The sequence below is a fragment of the Rana temporaria genome, chromosome 3, assembly GCF_905171775.1.
Source record: "Rana temporaria chromosome 3, aRanTem1.1, whole genome shotgun sequence".
NCBI lineage: Eukaryota > Metazoa > Chordata > Amphibia > Anura > Ranidae > Rana > Rana temporaria.
Genome location: NC_053491.1, coordinates 167,040,107 through 167,059,202, shown reverse-complemented (window position 1 = coordinate 167,059,202; position 19,096 = coordinate 167,040,107). Strand labels below are relative to the sequence as shown.

Here is a 19,096-nt window from a genome sequence, read left to right as displayed (position 1 = left end):
AAAAAAAAAGGTTGTTTTAAAAATAAAAATTGTAAGATCATTTAATGTACCAATATTTTCCTTGCCCATGCTTACACAATATCAGCAGCATAATGGTTCCTTGTGACATCGCTAAGTGTAAGACCAAATTTGGTGAATGATGTAATAGTTACATCATTGCAGAAATCTAGATTAATGTGGAATTTATGTTGCTGTTAATTACTTAGGGCCAGATTCACAGTAGAAATACGCCGGCGTATCTACTGATACTCCGGCGTATTTTCAAATTTGCCGTGTCGTATCTTTAGTTTGAATCCTCAAACCAAGATACGACGGCTTTTGGCTTCCATCCGACAGGCGTACGGCTTCGTACGCCTTCGGATCGTAGGTGTAATACTTCGGCGCCCGCTGGGAGGAGTTTGCGTCGTTTTCCGCGTCGGGTATGCTAATTAGCTGTTTACGGCGATCCACGAAGGTACGCGCGTTCGTCGCATTCTCTTACGTCGTCGCTAGTCGGCTTTTCCCGGCGTAAAGTTACAACTGCTATTTCGTGGCTTATATTTAGACTGCCCATGTTAAAGTATGGCCGTCGTTCCCACGTAGAATTTAAAAAAAAAGTCGTCCGTGAATAGGAAAGGACGTAACGCACGTCGCCGTTCAAAAGATTACGTCGGTGCGACGTCATTTCGCGCAAAGCACAGCGGGAAATTTCAAAACGGAGCATGCGCAGTACGTTCGGCGCGGGAACGCGCCTAATTTAAATGATACACGCCCCATTTGAATTAGGCGGGCTTGCGCCGGACGGATTTACGCTACGCCGCCGCAAGTTTACAGGCAAGTGCTTTGTGAAGCACTTGCGCTTAAAACTTGCGGCTGTGTAACGTAAATGACATACGTTACGCCACCGCACTTCTATGTGAATCTGGCCCTTAATCTTGAATCTGGCTAACAAGCTTGTGAAATGCCAAGCAAGTTGGAAGCTCTAGGTTAGCTGGCCAGGATACACCCCTCTGCTCACCCTACAACAAATGAGATAAAGGTAGCGGATCACTGCCACTGTTACTGTAGACTCGGTAGGAACAAATTATTTCTTAGTTAACTAGAGAAGCTTTTGTAAGGCAATACATTTATTTCTGAGAAAAATCTAAAGACAGCCATCTGTTTTCACATAGTAACATAGTAGGTGAGGTTGAAAAAAAACACAGGTCCATCAAGTCCAACCAATGTGTGTGTTTATATGTCAGTATTACATTGTATATCCCTGTATGTTGTGGTCATTCAGGTGCCTATCTAATAGTTTTTGAAATTATTGATGCTTCCTGTGAAAACCACTGCCTGTGGAAGAGAATTCCACATCCTAACAGCTGTTACAGTAAAGAACCCTCTATGTAGTTTAAGGTCAAACTGCTTCTCTTCTAATTTTAGTGAATGGCCACGTGTCTTATTAAATTCTCTTTCGTGGAAACATTTTATCCCTATTGTGGGGTCACCAGTACAGTATTTGTGATAACGTGGAAAAAACAGTGCGCTTATCTAATACAGTAAGTTGATAGCTGCAAACTCAAAATGTTTATACAAACAAAAATAGCATAGGTAAAAGGGGTGGAGTTACAGTATTTGTACATTGAAATCTTATCCCCTCTCAAGCGTCTCTTCTCCAGAGAGAAGAAGTTAAGTGCTCATAACCTTTCCTCATAACTAAAGTCCTCCATTCCCTTTATTAGTTTTGTTGCCCTTCTCTTGACTCTCTTGAGTCACAGCATATCCTTTCTGAGGACTGGTGCCCAGAACTGGACAGCATATTCCAGGTGTGGCCGGACCAGAGTCTTGTAGATTGGGAGAATTATCGTTTTATCTCTGGAGGGAATCCCCTTTTTAATGCATGACAATATTCTGTTTGCTTTGCTTGTAGCAGCTTGGCATTGCATGCCATTGCTGAGCCTGTCGTCTACTAGGACCCCCCAGGTCCTTTTCCATCCTAGATTCCCCCACAGCTTCTCCCCCCTAGTGAGTAAATAGCATTTATATTTTTGCCACCCAAATGCATTATTTTTCATTTTTCTACATTAACCTCCCTGGCGGTATGATTCTTTCAGAAAAAACATGCTGAAAGCGGTACCATTATTTGCAAGGAAATTTGGCGTTTTATATTGTAGGTCTGTCATTTTTAGAAATAACTCACTTAAATCTGACCAAACAAGCTTCTAATAGGCATCCCGGGTATGAAATTTTTTTAAAAACAAAATTATAAATTATAATATAATAAATAATTATAAATAATTATAACAAATAATAATATAATTATAATAAAAATTATTCAATAATGTAATCAAATCAAAATCACTGAAATTTGCTCAGTTGCAGAATTGTTGCTGTCATTATTTTTTTTGTTTTATGACGAATTTCCCCACAAATCGCTATCGCACAATTCTGCAAGTGATTATAATTTATTATCGCTGTTTTTTAGCTGATCTAAAACTATTTTTGACATAAAGGGACACTTTTGGTTGCTATGGACAATCTACAGTTTGCAGGGAGAAAGAAACGTTTTTATTATATAAAATGACATGCATGACACAGGACAGACCACTAGGGACAAGGGGTGTGTGTTTTTTTTACATACAGTACTGTAATCTATAAGATTACAGTATACTGTATGTATAGTGTTTGTTTACTTTTTTGAATTTGGCGCCGTTCTCCGTCCCCGTGCGTCGTAACGTCGCAGGGAACGGAGATCGGCGTCACACGGAGGCACTGTGTGAATCGAGCGAGGTCCTGCTCGCTCACACAGCGCGGTGGCATCGCTGGATCCAGGGACAAGGTAAGTAACTTTGCCTGTGGATCTAGCGAGGCAAGCCCGAGTCTGACTCGGGGTTACCGCTCGCAGCAGGAAAATCTAACCCCAAGTCAGACTCGGGAACACCGCCAGGCAGGTTAAAACTTATTTGCCATGTCGTTGCCCACACCATTAATTTGTTCAGATCTTCTTGCAAGGTTTCCACATTCCACATATATGTCCCACTACTATAATATAGTAAAGTCATGATTTTTACAAACGTGGGACTGTGATCAGAAAATGTGGTGTTTCTGTCGGGTATATAGCTTAGTGTTTGTGATTGTTTTACTTCTATAGATTGGCAGAATTTTATATTTTTAAGGATTCTTATTATCAAATTCAGAGTGCTCTCCTATTACTGTTGTGTAATGTTGCTAAGAAAAATGTTATTTATGACAACATTTGAGGAATTTCGTCTGCTGATAAACTTTTAATCTAGAATAGAAAGGAAGAACATTCCATAACAGCTTAAGGTGAATGTGTTCCTTTCCCCCCATTGCAGAATGATAAGAAATGAATTTGGCACTTCAGAGATCACAGACAATGTTTCAGCGGGATGGGAGGACTGTCAGTAACTGCCTAATCTAGTATAGCAATAAATAACCCAGTGTGTCATGAGAATATTAGAATCATGCCTTTCTCTCCAGCATGTTGGCATGTATGTATAACATATCTTCAGCTATACAGAGATATGTTAACAAAATATCAGTTATACATATTCTGTGTTCCAAAATAAAAAGTTCATATAAAAACTCCAGTTAAAGCAGAACTTCAACCAAAAGTGGAATTTCCATTTTTAGGCTTCATGCACACTGAAGCTGATAAAAGCTATTAAAAAACGCCAGTAGCTTTGCAGGAAGCCTTTCAACGTTTTTTAGCGGTTTTGCAATAGCTTTAATCAGCGTTTTTCAGTGTAGCCTTTTTTTTCTTAAACGCTAAAAAACGCTGGCCTCTGCGTTTTTGAGTTTTTCGGCGTTTTTCAGCGTTTTGCGTTTTTTAGCGTTTAGCACTTTGAACGCAAATTTCGGGCGTTCAGAAAAAAGACAATAAACTCCAAAGCTCATTAACACTAAAAAAACGCCCAGGTGTGCATGGGCACATAGGCTAACATAGAGTTCAGTTTATGGGCTTTAAAAAAGAAAGCCAAAACACCAATAAACTGCAGTTTATCAGCTTCAGTGTGCATGGAGCCTTAGTCCTCCTCTCCCCCACCTCTGCCACATTTGGCATATCATTTTTTTTAGGGGGGGTGAGTACCTGGTTTTCACAGGTACCGGCTCCCACGTCTGCTTGGATTGCCTAGTTCTCCTTTTCCCCTCCCTCCCCATGTCTACTTGAGCCGGTGGAATTCACAAAGTGCCGCACGTGTGCATGAAGCCGCAAGCAGCACAGCCGGATGCCCACAGTTAAGATGCCGGGAACCCAAAGAGTACAGAAGAACTAGGTGAGATCCCTGGACAGGTAAGTGTTTTATTAAAAGTCAACAGCTACAGTATTCATTATACAGCTACAGGCATACCCCACTTTTAAGTACACAATGGGGTTTATTTACTAAAGTTGCAAAGTACAAAATCAGGCTCACTTCTGCATAGAAACCAATCAGCTTCTAGGTTTTATTACCAAAGCTTAATTGAACAAGCTGGGGTTAGAAGCTCATTAGTTTCTATGCAGAAGTGAACCTGATTTTGCACTCTACATCTTTAGGAAATAAACCCCATTGTGTACTTAAAAGTGGAGTATGCCAGTACTTGTTTTTTTTTCATAATGAAAAGCCTCTTTATTTTTTCTTTGTCCTCAACAAACTGATAGATACAGACCTGTATTGAAGAGCCTAAAAAATAAATGTCTTCTGATGAGATTTCCCATCATTTCCTGTTCAGTAGATATTGGGACCCTTTAAGAGGTGAAATATGTCTTCCTCTAGGAGTGTATACACTCCTAGAGGAAGACATATTTCACCTCTTAAAGGGTCCAACAGGCTGAGAGTCTGGTGATTGGTGAGCTCTGTCTCAGTTAGAGAGAGCATTGGGAGAGAGGTTTGCCTGTTGTAGATGTGTGGTGGCTGGGAGAAGAGTGGACATCTTATGCTGCAAAAAAAAGACTGGCTGGGTTCACACTATTGCAAATTGAATGCGCGTTTCCCCTCATCCAATTCCCATTCCCAATGTGACCGGCTCTCTATGGAGCTGGTTCACACACCTCCGCTGCGGCTCCGGTGGAAATGTTTCAGGTCCGAATTCAGACCAAAATTTTTGGCTGAAATCGCACCTGAAATGGTGAATGGAGACGCACCGGACTCCTGCTGTGAGCCGCTGCGTTTTCCAGTGTGAACCCAGCCTGATACAGAGGGCCATGTAATCACTAATTGGTGTCCTTCAAATCCTGGGGGAGCATCGCATTGTCAGCCATATTCCCCCAAGGGTAAAAGATTTTGCTTTATCAAAAAATAGTGGTAGAGAAAATATATATTGTTCACAGAAGAACTTACGTTTTCTCATGGTTGCCTGGGACAATACAACATAAATTTGGGACTATAGTTGAATAATGCCCTTGCTGTAGGTGTAACTGTAGGCCATTACGTACGTCCTGAAGCCTGACTGAAATACTCCCAGGACATTGCTAGGATGTTGTTAAGACAGGCCTAGTTGTTAATGTATATACTGTAGTTATTCTGCATTTTAATTTTGCTACGTAAATGGTAAGAAATTAGCGAAGCTGTGGGGTGGATTTACTAAAGGCAAATAGACTGTGGAAGTGCAGTTGCACTTACTTTCCACCAGAGCTTAGTGAATTCGGTAAAGATTCACTTTGTAAAGAATACACAATCAGATGCAAGGAAACAAAAAAAAAAAAAGGCATTTTTGCTTGCACATGATTGGATTATGGAAACCAACAGAGTTTTACCATGTTCACTAAGCTCTGAGGAATATAAGTGCAACTGTGATTGCAAAGTGCACAGCCTATATGTCTTTAGTAAATACACCCCTTTGCATGCTTTGAATATCCATTTATGTTCTATTTAAAAAAAAATGTATTCTCCCTTGCACATGATTGGATACCAGGAAGTTGATTTACTAAAGGCAAATATGGTGTTCACTTTGCAAAGGAATTTTACCTTAAAGTGGAGTTCCACCCAAAAGTGAAACTTCTGCTTTTATGCTTCCTCCCCCCTCCGGTGCTACATTTGGCACCTTTCAGGGGGGAGGGGGGAACGGTAACCTATTTTTGATGGGGCGCAATCTCCCAGAAGTTTGCCCCCCCCTCCTCCTTCCCCCGTCGACAGGCCAATTGAAAAAACACAGCGCGCTTCACACATGCACAGTAGGAAACCAGCTGTGAAGCCGAAAGCTGAAAAGGCTTCACTGCTGGGTTCCCTTACCAGAAATGGTGGCGGCAGCACCCAGGAGTCGATCTGAAGATCTGCTGGGGTGCTGACATTGCGGACTCCCTGGACAGGGAAGTGCCCTAATATTAAAAGTCAGCAGCTACAGTATGTGTATGATGACTTTTAATTATTTTTAACCAGGGCAGATCCCCTCTTGAACTTAGTCAACTTGGTGAAAGATCACTTTGCTAAGAAATCCCAATCATATTGCAAGGAACATTTCAAGAAACTACATTCTTACCCAAACATAAGTAGATGATTGAAGACAGCAGATCTTCACCTAATTTAATAAGCTAAGGAAAAATTCCCCATAAAAAGCAAAAATTCCCTTGCAAAATGAACAGCCTTTTTGCCTTTAGTAAATCAACTCGTTGGAATTTAGCAAACATCATTGAAAATTCTTTCCTGCTTCTGTTGTTACTGGGACATGTCATTGCAGCAACTTCCTAAAAAAAAAGTGCTAAGTGGGAATATGCAATCCCGGTGCTGTCATCATACCCAACATTGTCACCACGCCTATAGACATAGGACAAGTATTTTACCAGTGATGGAGGATTCACTACAGTAAACTTAATTCATATCTAAACCCAAAAAACTGCATAAGCATATTTTTTCAGGCGTTTTCCCTTATTTTGTTCTGGTAATGCTATGAATAACAAACTTCCTGTAACTTCTTGGTAAAGCCCCATACACACAGGCCCAAATGCTGCAGAATAAATATCGTCTGACATTCAGCTCATGTGTATGGCACCCTATCCAACAGAAGTCGGCCGCTTGACCGGCTTCTGTCGGGTGAGCATGCTGGAAAACCAGCAGCCGACCAACTCCCGATCAGCGCTCTCAGACAATGGCAGAGAGTGTTGATCTGAGTGTTCTGGTGGGGGTGGGGGGGAATAAAGGGTGAAGGGGGCCCCTTGTCAGAACACAACAGTTCAGTGGGGGAGATCGCTGTACTAAAGTCGAATCGTTATTACAGTGGCACCTACCCGAGCTGACAGTTGAATGCAAAAAAGTGAATAGTGTGTACCAGGCTTTACACTCACTCATAGGTGAGTGCAGCCTATTGCATTAGGGTGTGCACCCCAAAGCTCACACATATGCGTTTGGCATATTTACCGGCCTCTTCCCCACACTCCATCCTGAAATAATGGGATGAAGCGGGAGCCAGGGAGCACACAAGGGGACCCAGGCAACAGTAAGAAGAGTAACAGGGACAGGAGGGGTGCTGGGGGTGGCATATATTGGTTCCTATCCCCTGTATATTCCTACAGTGGCAGCTGAATGTCGACGAGAGGGAGATAAGGAGAAGCCCACTTTCGGCTGCTGCAGGAGGAAAATACAGATCAGTTCCACAAAATTTCACCCTCAAGGCTTTTCCTGTCCAGGTTATGAGGGTCAGCAAGGAAGTATTGTGGTTTTCCTGTCACCCGCTCGACCAATGATGGTTTGCCAACCCCAGGATTAAGGTGTACCCAGGCACACCTCTTGCGCACGCCTATGCACTCACTTCTCCATGGCATCTATGGAAGCAGCCATGGTTATTGCATAGGCTGGACTTCAAATATGACTGCCTTTGTTTATCTCCATTATGTAGTGAATGATGGGAGTAGCAGTTTTACAAAAGAATGATAACATTGTTTATGCTGATTTTGCAGCTCACAAGATGTGACAAGTACATTTAGTTTCTAGCAAGACCAACAGGTATTTCTGTACTTGCTGAAAATGTTCTGAAGGTGGTTGGTGACAGGTAACTGGTAAGCTGCAATATTTTTCATTTTTTGTTTTCAGGGTTGGATTCACTTTAATGACCACTGTTGCTTTAAATTTCTTCCCAAGTTCTAAATGATTACATGACCGGAGAGTGCGATTTCTGGGTTGTTCTGTACACAGTGTACAGTTCTCATGATTGCAAGGAAGTATAATTAGATTTTTTGGCATTTGACTGCAGGCTGCAAATTTAGATATTTTTTTTTTCTTTCCAATTTTTCTTTAAAAAAATGAATACAATGTAGTATTTAAATATATAGATTTTAGTGTGTTTTTCCTTTAAGTTGCATTGAATAGCTTAGCAGATGCAGTCCAAAAGTGTTCTAGAAGGAGATGTTGGCATTTGTGAGCAAAGGGAATGCAAGTTAAACAAACACTTTTGTTTTATACTGGTGGCCAGCTACATCCCAGTGTTTGGCTGTTAAAAGTAAGCCCTGTGATTTGCGTACACTAGCTGACAAAGACGTGAATGTCTAGCATAAACTATACCCTAATTTGGAGGGAAAGATTTTTTTTTCCATATTAATTTTGATCCAGTTCTCCTTTGAGTGTTTTGTTAACATGACATTTACAATCAAGTCTTTAAATCTATTACAGAGCACGATTCTAGATGTATTTTGGGGTTTGGACTGGGGCACTGAAATGAAATGTGTGAAATTATTGTGATGACATGATCAGCCCAGTATTTTAGTAAGAAACAATGCACCCTGGCAACCTTCTAGACCACAGGTGTTAAACACAAGGCCCGCGGGCCGAATCCAGCCCTTCAGGCCATTTCATGTGGTCCCCCCCTTGTCTCCACCCCCACCTGGTCTCAGCAGTCAGCAGCAGAGAGATAGGACTCCCCCACCAGATCCTGCACTTCTCTGTCCAGCCCTCCTGGTAGCAGCACAAGGCAAGTGGATGCATTGCTGTAAGGGATAGTGGGGGGGATGCTCGACTTCTGATGGTGGGGGGGCTCTTAACATCTGATGTAAGGGGGGCAGGGTGCTGATACAACCGACCATTTGAGGGGAACCATAATGCTGATGTGGCCTGCAAGGAAATGGAGTTTGACACCCCTGCTCTAGACTTTTAAGAGAGGCCTTTGAGGGTATACCAAAGATGAAAGAGTTTGTTGTGGTAACATTTTAGGGATAATGCAGGAAACGCTCTGCAACTTGACCTAAAGTGTATTTCCACTTTCGCAGTCAAACTTGAGAAAAGGGCCTTATTGCCATAATTTAAGGAGCAGTGGAGTTACACATAATCAGGAGCTTTAAAGAAAAAGAAAACTGATAATAGGGGGAATTCTAGATAAATAAAATGTTCTAACGCCTATTCTTTCATATGTATAACTAACATAGAATGAAGTAAAACTTGAGTTTGGTTCTCTTTCAGTACATATTGTGAAGTGATATTAGGTAGTCTGACAGTTTTCCCAGGCCCTGGTATTTATTTTGGGATGCAGGCCAGATATGTGAGTGGGAATTTATGGAACTGGAGAGTCAGGGCAGATTGCTAACCCATGACTATGAGTAGACTTTTACTAATATCAAGCAGATAGGAATGAACATCTATTTTATAATTTAACAGTAAATTAGAGGTTTTATGATGTATTAAATGTTATCAGCTTTCCCCTTTGAATGGGCTTTCTATGGTGTTATGAATTACTGGGATATCTTTTTTTGATAAATATTTGAAAACCCTCCATGAAAGCAAATTGCGGTTGACCTTCTTTCACTTTTTCTTGCAAACTTAAATTTACCAAAAAGATTCCATAGGCCTCGTACACACGACCGGTTTCCTCGGCAGAATCCATCAAGAAACTTGGTGGGAGAGCTTTTTTGCCGAGGAAACCCAGGGCCAGGAGGGCCACGAGGCGAAGGACCCCGAAAAACAGCGTCTGCCCCTTAAGTATCCCCTCCTCACCACTCACACCGTACTGCTGCCAAGGAGGAACACTCAATACACCATGGTACACCTGCATTTCAACATGGGCCTGAAGTGGCAACGTTACCCACAGGCAACAAAGGAAAAATACTACCAGGCAGTACCACAGCCAGAACAGAGGAAAATGTATACACAATTTAACAGGTCTGGGCCCAACTAAATTTGGAATAGCGCCCCCATCTTTGGGAGCAGGGTGCTGCACACCATTCTGGCATCATGCCATAGCATATGTCTAAAACAAGGTTTTTAGCTGGGAATTTTTTTAAAGATGCACATGACCTAAATATGAGTGTTTTATGCTACAGCTTCAGATTTCACAGACCACCTCAGGCGAAGAGAGAACAGAAGTTTTATGGTCCATCCATACCTTTAACTCATACTCCTCAATTAATAAAAAAAAGCACCTGCCCTAAGGAGCCAACTTGAATTTGACATCCAAAGCAGGCATGTTCCCAGATTACCAGGTTGCTACTAGAAGGATATGGTGCCTGGATAAAAAAAAAAAAAATGGACAGGTGGGCTATATTTTTTGTAGGCTTTGATTTCAGTTGTAACTGGAGTGTAGGTCTGAGATGTGATTATCAAATAGAGGAAACATTTAGCTGCATTACTTCTGACATTTTGTCCTAATGGAACATGGTATATAAGACTGTTTTAGTCTGATTTTAGTAAGTGGCCCAAGAAATATCTTACAAACTTTGGTAATATAGCTAAATATGTTAATGAAGTTACATAATTTAAACAAACTCTCTTTTGCTTCAGGTTTTAATACATATATTTAATTCAACAAGCATGTATATGGTAGAGAGTTGTGAGGGTGCCATCATCCCAGTCTAAACACAACATAGACATAGCCTCCAATGGAGTAGGAACTATTCTGGACACATCAAACAAAATAACTCCAAAACCAGAAATATAAAATACTATAAATGTTATTATACATACATACATAGTAAAAAATATATTGCCTATTAAAAAGAATAATATGGCTTTGGCACATATATGGGATGGCAGCTCAAGATTAAGGCTACCAAGAACTTTGGTCAAGAAACAGACATTAAATGAGACGTCTGATTTCATGTCTGTTTCTTGACCAAAGGTCTTGGTAGCCTTAAGCCTTGTACACACGACTGAGAAACTCGACGGGCGAAACACATCGTTCTCCTCGTCGATTTCCTTGTTAGGCTGTCGAGGAACTCGACAAGCCAATTTTCTCCATTCCCGTCAAGGAAATAGAGAACATGCTCTCTTTTTGGCTTGTCGAGTTCCTCGATGGTTTCCTCGTCGAAAAATGTACACACGACCGGTTTCCTCGGCAAAAAAAATTCTCCCAGCAAGTTTCTTGCTGGTTTTTGCTGAGAAACTCGGTTGTGTGTACGAGGCCTTAATCTTGAGCTGCCATCCCATATATTTGCACAAGCCATATTCTTCTTTTTAATACACAATATATTTTTTACTCTGATGTATAATAAAATTCAGCAAGGGTTCCTAGATACATGTACTAATCACCTGCTGAGAGGTAACTACTAGTATCATCAGCTAAAACTGTAAGAAACAAGTGGCCTGAAAGCTAATTAGGGATCACCGACCACGAATACATTTTAGAACTGAAAAATACTGATTCTGGTTGGATTTTGGCCTGTGATTTGCATAAAAAGCATTGACACCATGGTATCTCTTTATCACCTTTGATCCGTATATATTAAAGCTCAACAGCACAGCAAAATGTCTTGGCTTGCATAATTAAATTCAAATTCATGATAATGTTCCAGCTGAGTGTTTGTTTTTTTATCTTTGTATTACATCCCCAGAAGAAAGAACAGACATAGCCTGCACCATATTTAAATTCTGATTAATATTAGATAATAGAACTACAAAGTCCTCGGGTCTGCAAATATATACAAAATGGGGTGGAAGGCTAAATTCTAAAGCCTCTGCTTGAGATTTTGTTTCATCAATAGCCAGGGATTGTTCTGAAAGAGATAAACAATGAACTTCCTCCTGGTATGATTGCTTATAATGCTGTTCTTCCACAGACCTTATAGTTTTGTGGCAAAGTTCCATTATTTAGTTTGTGGAGCCTAATTTTTTTATGCCCAGTGACAGAGGTTGGTAAGTTTATTGATAAGATAATTTACTCAAAAAGGTCAGCATAAACTATTAGTTTGCCATAAAGCACAAGTAGATGTAGTTATCAAAATGTACAAAAAGAAACAATGCCCATTTTACTACAAATAATAGTTAAAGTGTAGTATTTCTAGATTTGTGTTACACTGAGAAACACCATGTAAGCACCACTCAAGTCAGCGTATTGCGCTTTATGTGTATGGAATAACTTCATCACGGCATCAAAATTTGTACTTTTTTCCCCACATGGTTCTGTCAAGTTTAACCACTTTACTACCGGCCACCGTCAATTTCTCTTGTTCTGAGAGGACGTCATATGACGTCCTCACCTTGCTGAGCCACTAGGGGGGGCGTGCGCGCCGCCGCTGGCGCGCACACACCCGCTGGCGCGCACGCACCCGCTGCGTTACTGGGAACCCCGTGCGCGTGCCCGGCGGCCGCAATGTCAGCCGGGCACCCACGATTGCCCAGTAACTGAGCAGGACCATGGTTCTCTGTGTGTAAACACAGAGATCCACGTCCTGTCAGGGAGAGGAGACCGATGCTGTATCCCTTGTGCATAGTGACACAGATCGGTCACCTCCCCCAGTCAGTCCCCTCCCCATACAGTTAGAATCACTCACTAGGGTACACATTTAACCCCTTGATCGCCCCCTAGTGTTAACCCCTTCCCTGCCGGTCACATTTTCACAGTAATCAGTGCACATTTATAGCACTGTTCACTGTATAAATGTGAATGGTCCCAAAATAGTGTCAAAAGTGTCCGGTGTGTCCGCCGCAATATCACAGTCACGATAAAAATCACTGATCCCCGCCATTACTAGTAAAAAAAATAAAAAAATAAAAATGCTATAAAACTATCCCCTATTTTGTAGCCACTATAACTTTTGTGCAAACCAATCAATATACGCTTATTGTGATTTTTTTTACCAAAAATATGTAGAAGAATACGTATGAGGAAAAAATAACTTTTTTTATATATATTTAAATATTTTGATATTTATTATAGCAAAAACTAAAAAAATATTGCTTTTTTTTTAAATTGTCGCTCTTCTTTTGTTTATAGCGAAAAAAAATAAAAACCGCAGAGGTGATCAAATACCACCAATGGAAAGCTCTATTTGTGGGGAAAAAATTATTAACATTTCATTTGGGTAAAGTGTAGCATAACCGCGCAATTGTCATTCAAATTGTGACAGCGCTGAAAGCTAAAAAAGGGCTTGGGCAGGAAGGGGGTGAAAGTGTTGAGGTGGTTAAAGTAAATCCAAATCGAAAACTTATTTTCACTTTGGATAGAGTAGGAGACGGTTAGAACTGCTGTCAGCAATAGGCTGTTCTCTGTGCGAGAGCATTGCTTAGTGAATGAAGTAAAATTCTGTTGACTTCCATCATTCAATCCTGTGCAAGCGAAAAATGTTTTCCTTGCACATGATTGGGTTTTCTTTTGCAAAGTGAATTTTCACCTCATTCACTAAGCTATAGAAAAATCCCTTGCAAACTGAACAACTTATTTTCCTTCAGTAAATCAACCCCATTGTCTCACAGGGGAGAGATAGTTCCCTTCATGTACTGTCAACAGCATATAGCTTTCTAATGTAAGATTTCCCCACTATTCCTGGTTTGGTGGTAACTCAAAATTTTGGATTCAACCTTACTGACTTTAATTCCCTGTTAGCATTGGTGATCAGGAAAGTTAGAGAGAGAATCTCCCTGATGGGAACATAGGGCCAGATTCACAAAAGAGATACGACAGCGTATCTCCTGATACGACAGCGTATCTCTGTTTTAGGGGCTTCCTAACTATGCGACTGATTCATAGAATCAATTACGCATAGTTAGCCCTAAGATCCGACAGGTGTAATTGAATTACACTGTCGGACCTTAGGATGCAATACCTCGGCCACCGCTGGGGGGAGTTTGCGTCTTAAACCAGCGTCGGGTATGCAAATTAGTACTTACGGCGATCCACAACGTTTTTTCGCGTTCGCTACGTCGCTGCTAGTCTAGTTTCCCGTCGCAAAGTTAGTCGTCGTTTTAGCTGCCCTAACTTTACACAGCCCATGGTAAAGTATGGCCGTCGTTCCCGCCTCAAAATTAAAAAAAAAAATTCTTAGGTAAGACGTCCGGGAATACGGAAGTACGCTACGCACGTCGCCTTTCGAAAAAATGACGTTACTCCGCGCAAAGCACGGCGGGAATTTCGAAACGGAGCATGCGCAGTAGGTCCGGCGCGGGAGCGCGCCTAATTTAAATGGCACACGCCCCTTTGAATTACGCGGGCTTACGCCGGAGGCCGCCGGCGTAGGTTTTCATTGCAAGTGCTTCGTGAATCAGGCACTTGCGATGAAAACTTGCGGCGGTGTAACATATCTACGATACGTTACGCCCTCGCACTTCTACGTGAATCTGGCCCAAAGACAGTAGTAAAAACCTGACAGTGGTTCTCTCACCACACCATTCTAAATTCGTACGTTATTATATTTTATGATGTTATGCAATACCAGACACACTGGGGTTCATTTTCTATGGGAGCAGAATATTGCTTTAGCTAAGTCAAGTTGGGTTCATGTCATGTCACTGAGTTAATGCAATTGGAATGATTTGAATCTACATACAGCTGGATTGAACCCTGCCCCTACCCTTTAGTTCTTTGTTGTATCAATTTTCCCATCTTGGAGCAAAGGTACTTCCACTGATGTTTTTATTGTAGACTAAGTAAGAGACTCTACAAATCCTCTAATTTTTCCCTATCCTGTAGTCACAAGATATTGTGCACTTATAAAGCTGCCATTTTATAGGGCAATGTATTTTGTTAATGCACTGGATGTACAATGGCGTCCAGAGCCACCATTTTATTTAGTGAATTACTCTGATAACTTTGTTACTAAATAATTTATATGCATGAATAATTGAATGGACACTCCGTTAAACCATGTACATGTAAATAAAAGTTTTTATTTATTTTGGAATTAACTTTCTCGATTCCATTAACTGGATATTAAAATGCAGATAGCATGTCAGAGGGTTCGACATGTTTGAATGTTATTAGGCTTTTTAATAAATTGAAATATGTAAAGGTTTCTTACTAATAAAACATCAGTAGCAATTCCGAGGAATAATTCATCTAAGAATTCCTTTGATGTCATTCCCAGGAAATGACAGCTCCCTTACCCAATATAACAGCTTGTTTTATATTGCTCACCCACTCTATCAAACTTAAATAATTTTTACTGAGATGCCTTGTATTGCTGATGGGCAAAATGTGCCGTCTTATTCTGATTACATATGAGTTACTACCTATGCTGATTGAGGTGAGGCCCTTAGACCATCTTCGTTAACTAACTGAAGGATACTCATTTCAGTAAATCATCATGAAAAATATTATCAAACTAAGGATTTGATGGGAGGAAAATATATATGTAAATTCTGAAGCATTCTATCTGAGATGTAACTTTAAAATTGGATAGAAAGTCATTTGCAAGCGAAAAGTAGTTCCCACATGTGCAACCGGGTTATTTGCAATTCTATTTGCTATACAGATTTACTTATTTAATATCAGATGAGTCTAACTTTTGTAGATGATTATGGCAATGCCATTTTTAATGATTTCCCGCAGTATAATTTTGAAATGCAATTCTGTAACCTTTGAAATAGTCATCAGCATAGAAAATAATGTGAAAGTGTAAGAACACAATATGAAGAGTTTGGAAGTGTTATCATTATCAACTAAATTGTATTTGCTAAGGTGTTGTGAAAAAAGTTAAAGTGTTAATCACCAACGACAAAGGAAGGGTAAATACTCAGTAAATATTGTGTTTCCTAAAAATGTATGGTGTTCTATAGGTGTGTGTATGTATGTGTGTTTGTTTAGAGTCTTGGACCAACTTGTAAGTATATCTCACTATAAAGGTATATATTTTCCTTCATCCTCCTCTTTTCATTTCCTTCGTGAGTTTACAATTTTTGTCTATAATATTTTCATTAGTCCCATGAAGACCTACACAACATTTCTAAATGACCGAGTTTCTCGGCAAAAACCAGCAAGAAACTTGCTGTTTTTTTTTTTTGCCGAGGAAACCGGTCGTGTGTACATTTTTCGACGAGGAAACTGTCGAGGAACTCGTCGAGCCAAAAAGAGAGCATGTTCTCTTTTTCCTCGACGGGAATGGAGAAAATCGGCACATCAAGTTCCTTGGCAGCCTAACAAGGAACTCGACGAGCAAAACGATGTGTTTCGCCCGTCGAGTTCCTCGGTCGTGTGTACGAGGCCTGAGTCACCTTTCAATACTTTGGGGTCTCCGAGCATTCTAAAGAAAAGGCCAGTTTGCTGTCCTTCAGACGTTATAGGGGCCGGACTGTGCCCAGTGGGAATAAACAATGCTGGATCTTTGGTAATAGGGGGAGAAATAGTTGGTGTGGTTGAGAAGAATGTTTTATGCAATAAATAGTTCACTACATGTGGATTTTCAGTTGATGTCCTTCCTAGAGAAAAAAATATGAACGATATAAGTTCTTGTTACTCATACTAAACAGTTGGATAAGATCAGGCTTGAAGTTCCATACCATATAGTACAAGCTTAAGACAAGAAGTTTCCAATGAACAGATAAAATAGATAAGTAGAGCATAATTAATGTTCATGTTAAAGCTTGTTCCTGGTAGATTCATGTATTACAATAGTAGTACCAACATGTGTTTTTCATCCATATGATAATATAAATAACATTACCATGGATGTATATGCAATAGTTCTGCTTTAGTAAAATTGGTATTACATTTAATTTGTTTTCTTTGTTTTATTTCAGATTGAGTTTGAAGATGTGATAGCTGAACCTGAGGGAACCCATAGTTTTGATGGGATTTGGAAAGCAAGCTTCACTACATTCACAGTGACTAAATACTGGTTCTACCGCTTACTGTCTGCAATCTTTGGAATACCATTGTCACTTATTTGGGGCATTTATTTTGCCATCCTTTCATTCCTCCACATCTGGGCTGTAGTTCCATGCATAAAAAGCTACTTGATTGAAATTCAGTGCATTAGCCGAGTCTACTCCATCTGCATCCACACATTCTGTGATCCATTGTTTGAAGCCATTGGCAAGGTGTTCAGCTTTGTTCGAATTACTGTACGCAAAGAAGTATAGGTGACATCCAAACAGAGTTATATGTCAGAAATGTGTCAATATTTTATGAGCACTGACACAGGATCAGTAACTAGAGTATGTATCCTGGGGCAAAATCTTTACCCTTTTAGAAGATTTAAGTATAAAGGAGTGTTTGTTTTGTGATAAAATACATTTTTTCTGTTACCAGCTACATGCCGTTTTGTTGTCTCTTTGTGAAATACTGTATTTTTGCTTTTCTATCCACAAATTGCTTACATGTTATAATTAAAAGGATGCAAGCAATAGGTGGGCAGGTATCTGATTAACAACGAACTGATGAAGATTGTATTATTTGGTTCATTTCTCAAGCTGATGCAGGTCTGTAAAAGAATGTTAATAGACTACAGCTGAGACAGTTCACATTTTTTATTTCAAAAGCAACAAACGCAAACATACTGAGAGATGCTTGCAGTTTTGTCAAATGTATATACCGTAAATGTATTTAACGGAAGCTCTGTAGCTCAGTTTAACGGAGAAGCTTGATTATTTCTATGCCTACTGTAATAGCAAGAGTTTTCAGTAAATAGCAAATGTGTAAATGTAACCACTTATCACGAACATTCTTTTTTTAACATTTCATGGATTCTGATGAAAGTCTGTTCTTTTTTGTTAAAGCATTTGTATTGTTTTAATGGACATTAAGCAAATGGCGTTTATTAAAGCTAAGTTTTTAAAAATATGAAAAAGTACCAAACACTATTTCATCAATAAAGGGCATAATGTTGAATTGCCAAAGACAAGTTGCATTTAATTAAAAAAACTGTTTTATGGTTCTAGATGCCTTTCTGTAATAAAGCAAGATCATTAGATACTTAATTTACTAATAGGCCCAATCTGTGTCAGATCTGATAATACATCACTGCCACTTACTTTTTCTGAAGGAGACAATCCCAAGAATTCATAAAGACTGCCGCAGACAGATTTTGTGAAAGTGTCTCTCATGCCTTCTAAAATTGGTGCAGTATGCACCAAATTTATGTACCTGTCTAGAACTTGTATTTGACTTTAGCACATGCTGCACCATTTTTAGAACGTACTGGCATACCTCCCATTTTAAGTACACAATGGGGTTTATTTACTAAAGATGTAGAGTGCAAAATCAGGTTCACTTCTGCATAAAAACACAATGAGCTTCAAACCCCAGCTTGTTCAATTAAGCTTTGGTAATAAAAGCTGGAAGCTCATTGGTTTCTATGCAGAAGTGAGCCTGATTTTGCACTTTCCAGCTTTAGTAAATAAACCCCATTGTGTACTTAAAAGTGGGGTATGCCTGTATGTGAGACACTTTAGCAAAATCAATAGAGTGTGAGCTCTCTGTATATTATTTTGAGTTTGGCATATTCATTGCGCCACAATATAAAAGTGCCACAGTTTAGTACTACCTGAATTTGGCGCATGAGCCACTGTCAGAACCAAAAGTATCATATATGTTTCATGAATTTGAATGCATGAACCAGAGAGATTAACCTCAGAAAAGTGGCACAGCAGCTTTATTAACCCCCCCCCCCCAATGTCTAGACATTTAATGGTTAATGGTTCCTTCTGTGTTTTTTTTTCTTTTCTTGAAAAATGTCATATGATTTTCAAAATATGTATGTTTTACTAGAAAGATTAGACACTGTAAAGCATTTATCTAAAATTATTTTAAATACTATACGATTGCTCAATTGATCCTACGTTGATTAGTTTAATTGGTTTAGACAACTTTTTGTGTATGTGGCTCAATTTAATTTTAAATATAAAACTCTAATTTGTCTACTTTTGTCTAGCTCAGACATAGCTTGATGTTTTGGATATAATGTGTTTATTAATCAATATATATATATATATATATATATATATATATATATATATATATATATATATATATATATATATATATATATATATATATATATATATAT

General features: G+C 39.6%; 1 protein-coding gene across 2 annotated transcripts in view; it reads left to right on the top strand.

Moving 5' to 3' along the window:
• Positions 1-17,927, top strand: part of CAV1 (caveolin 1) — an 81,598-nt gene extending 63,671 nt beyond the window's left edge. For both annotated transcript variants that reach the window (XM_040343774.1, XM_040343775.1), the window contains one exon: positions 16,830-17,927. In XM_040343774.1, coding sequence (XP_040199708.1) covers positions 16,830-17,171 — 342 coding nt within the window. In that variant the 3' untranslated portion in view covers positions 17,172-17,927. The remainder of the gene's footprint in view (positions 1-16,829) is intronic.
• The last annotated feature ends 1,169 nt before the right edge of the window (positions 17,928-19,096 follow it).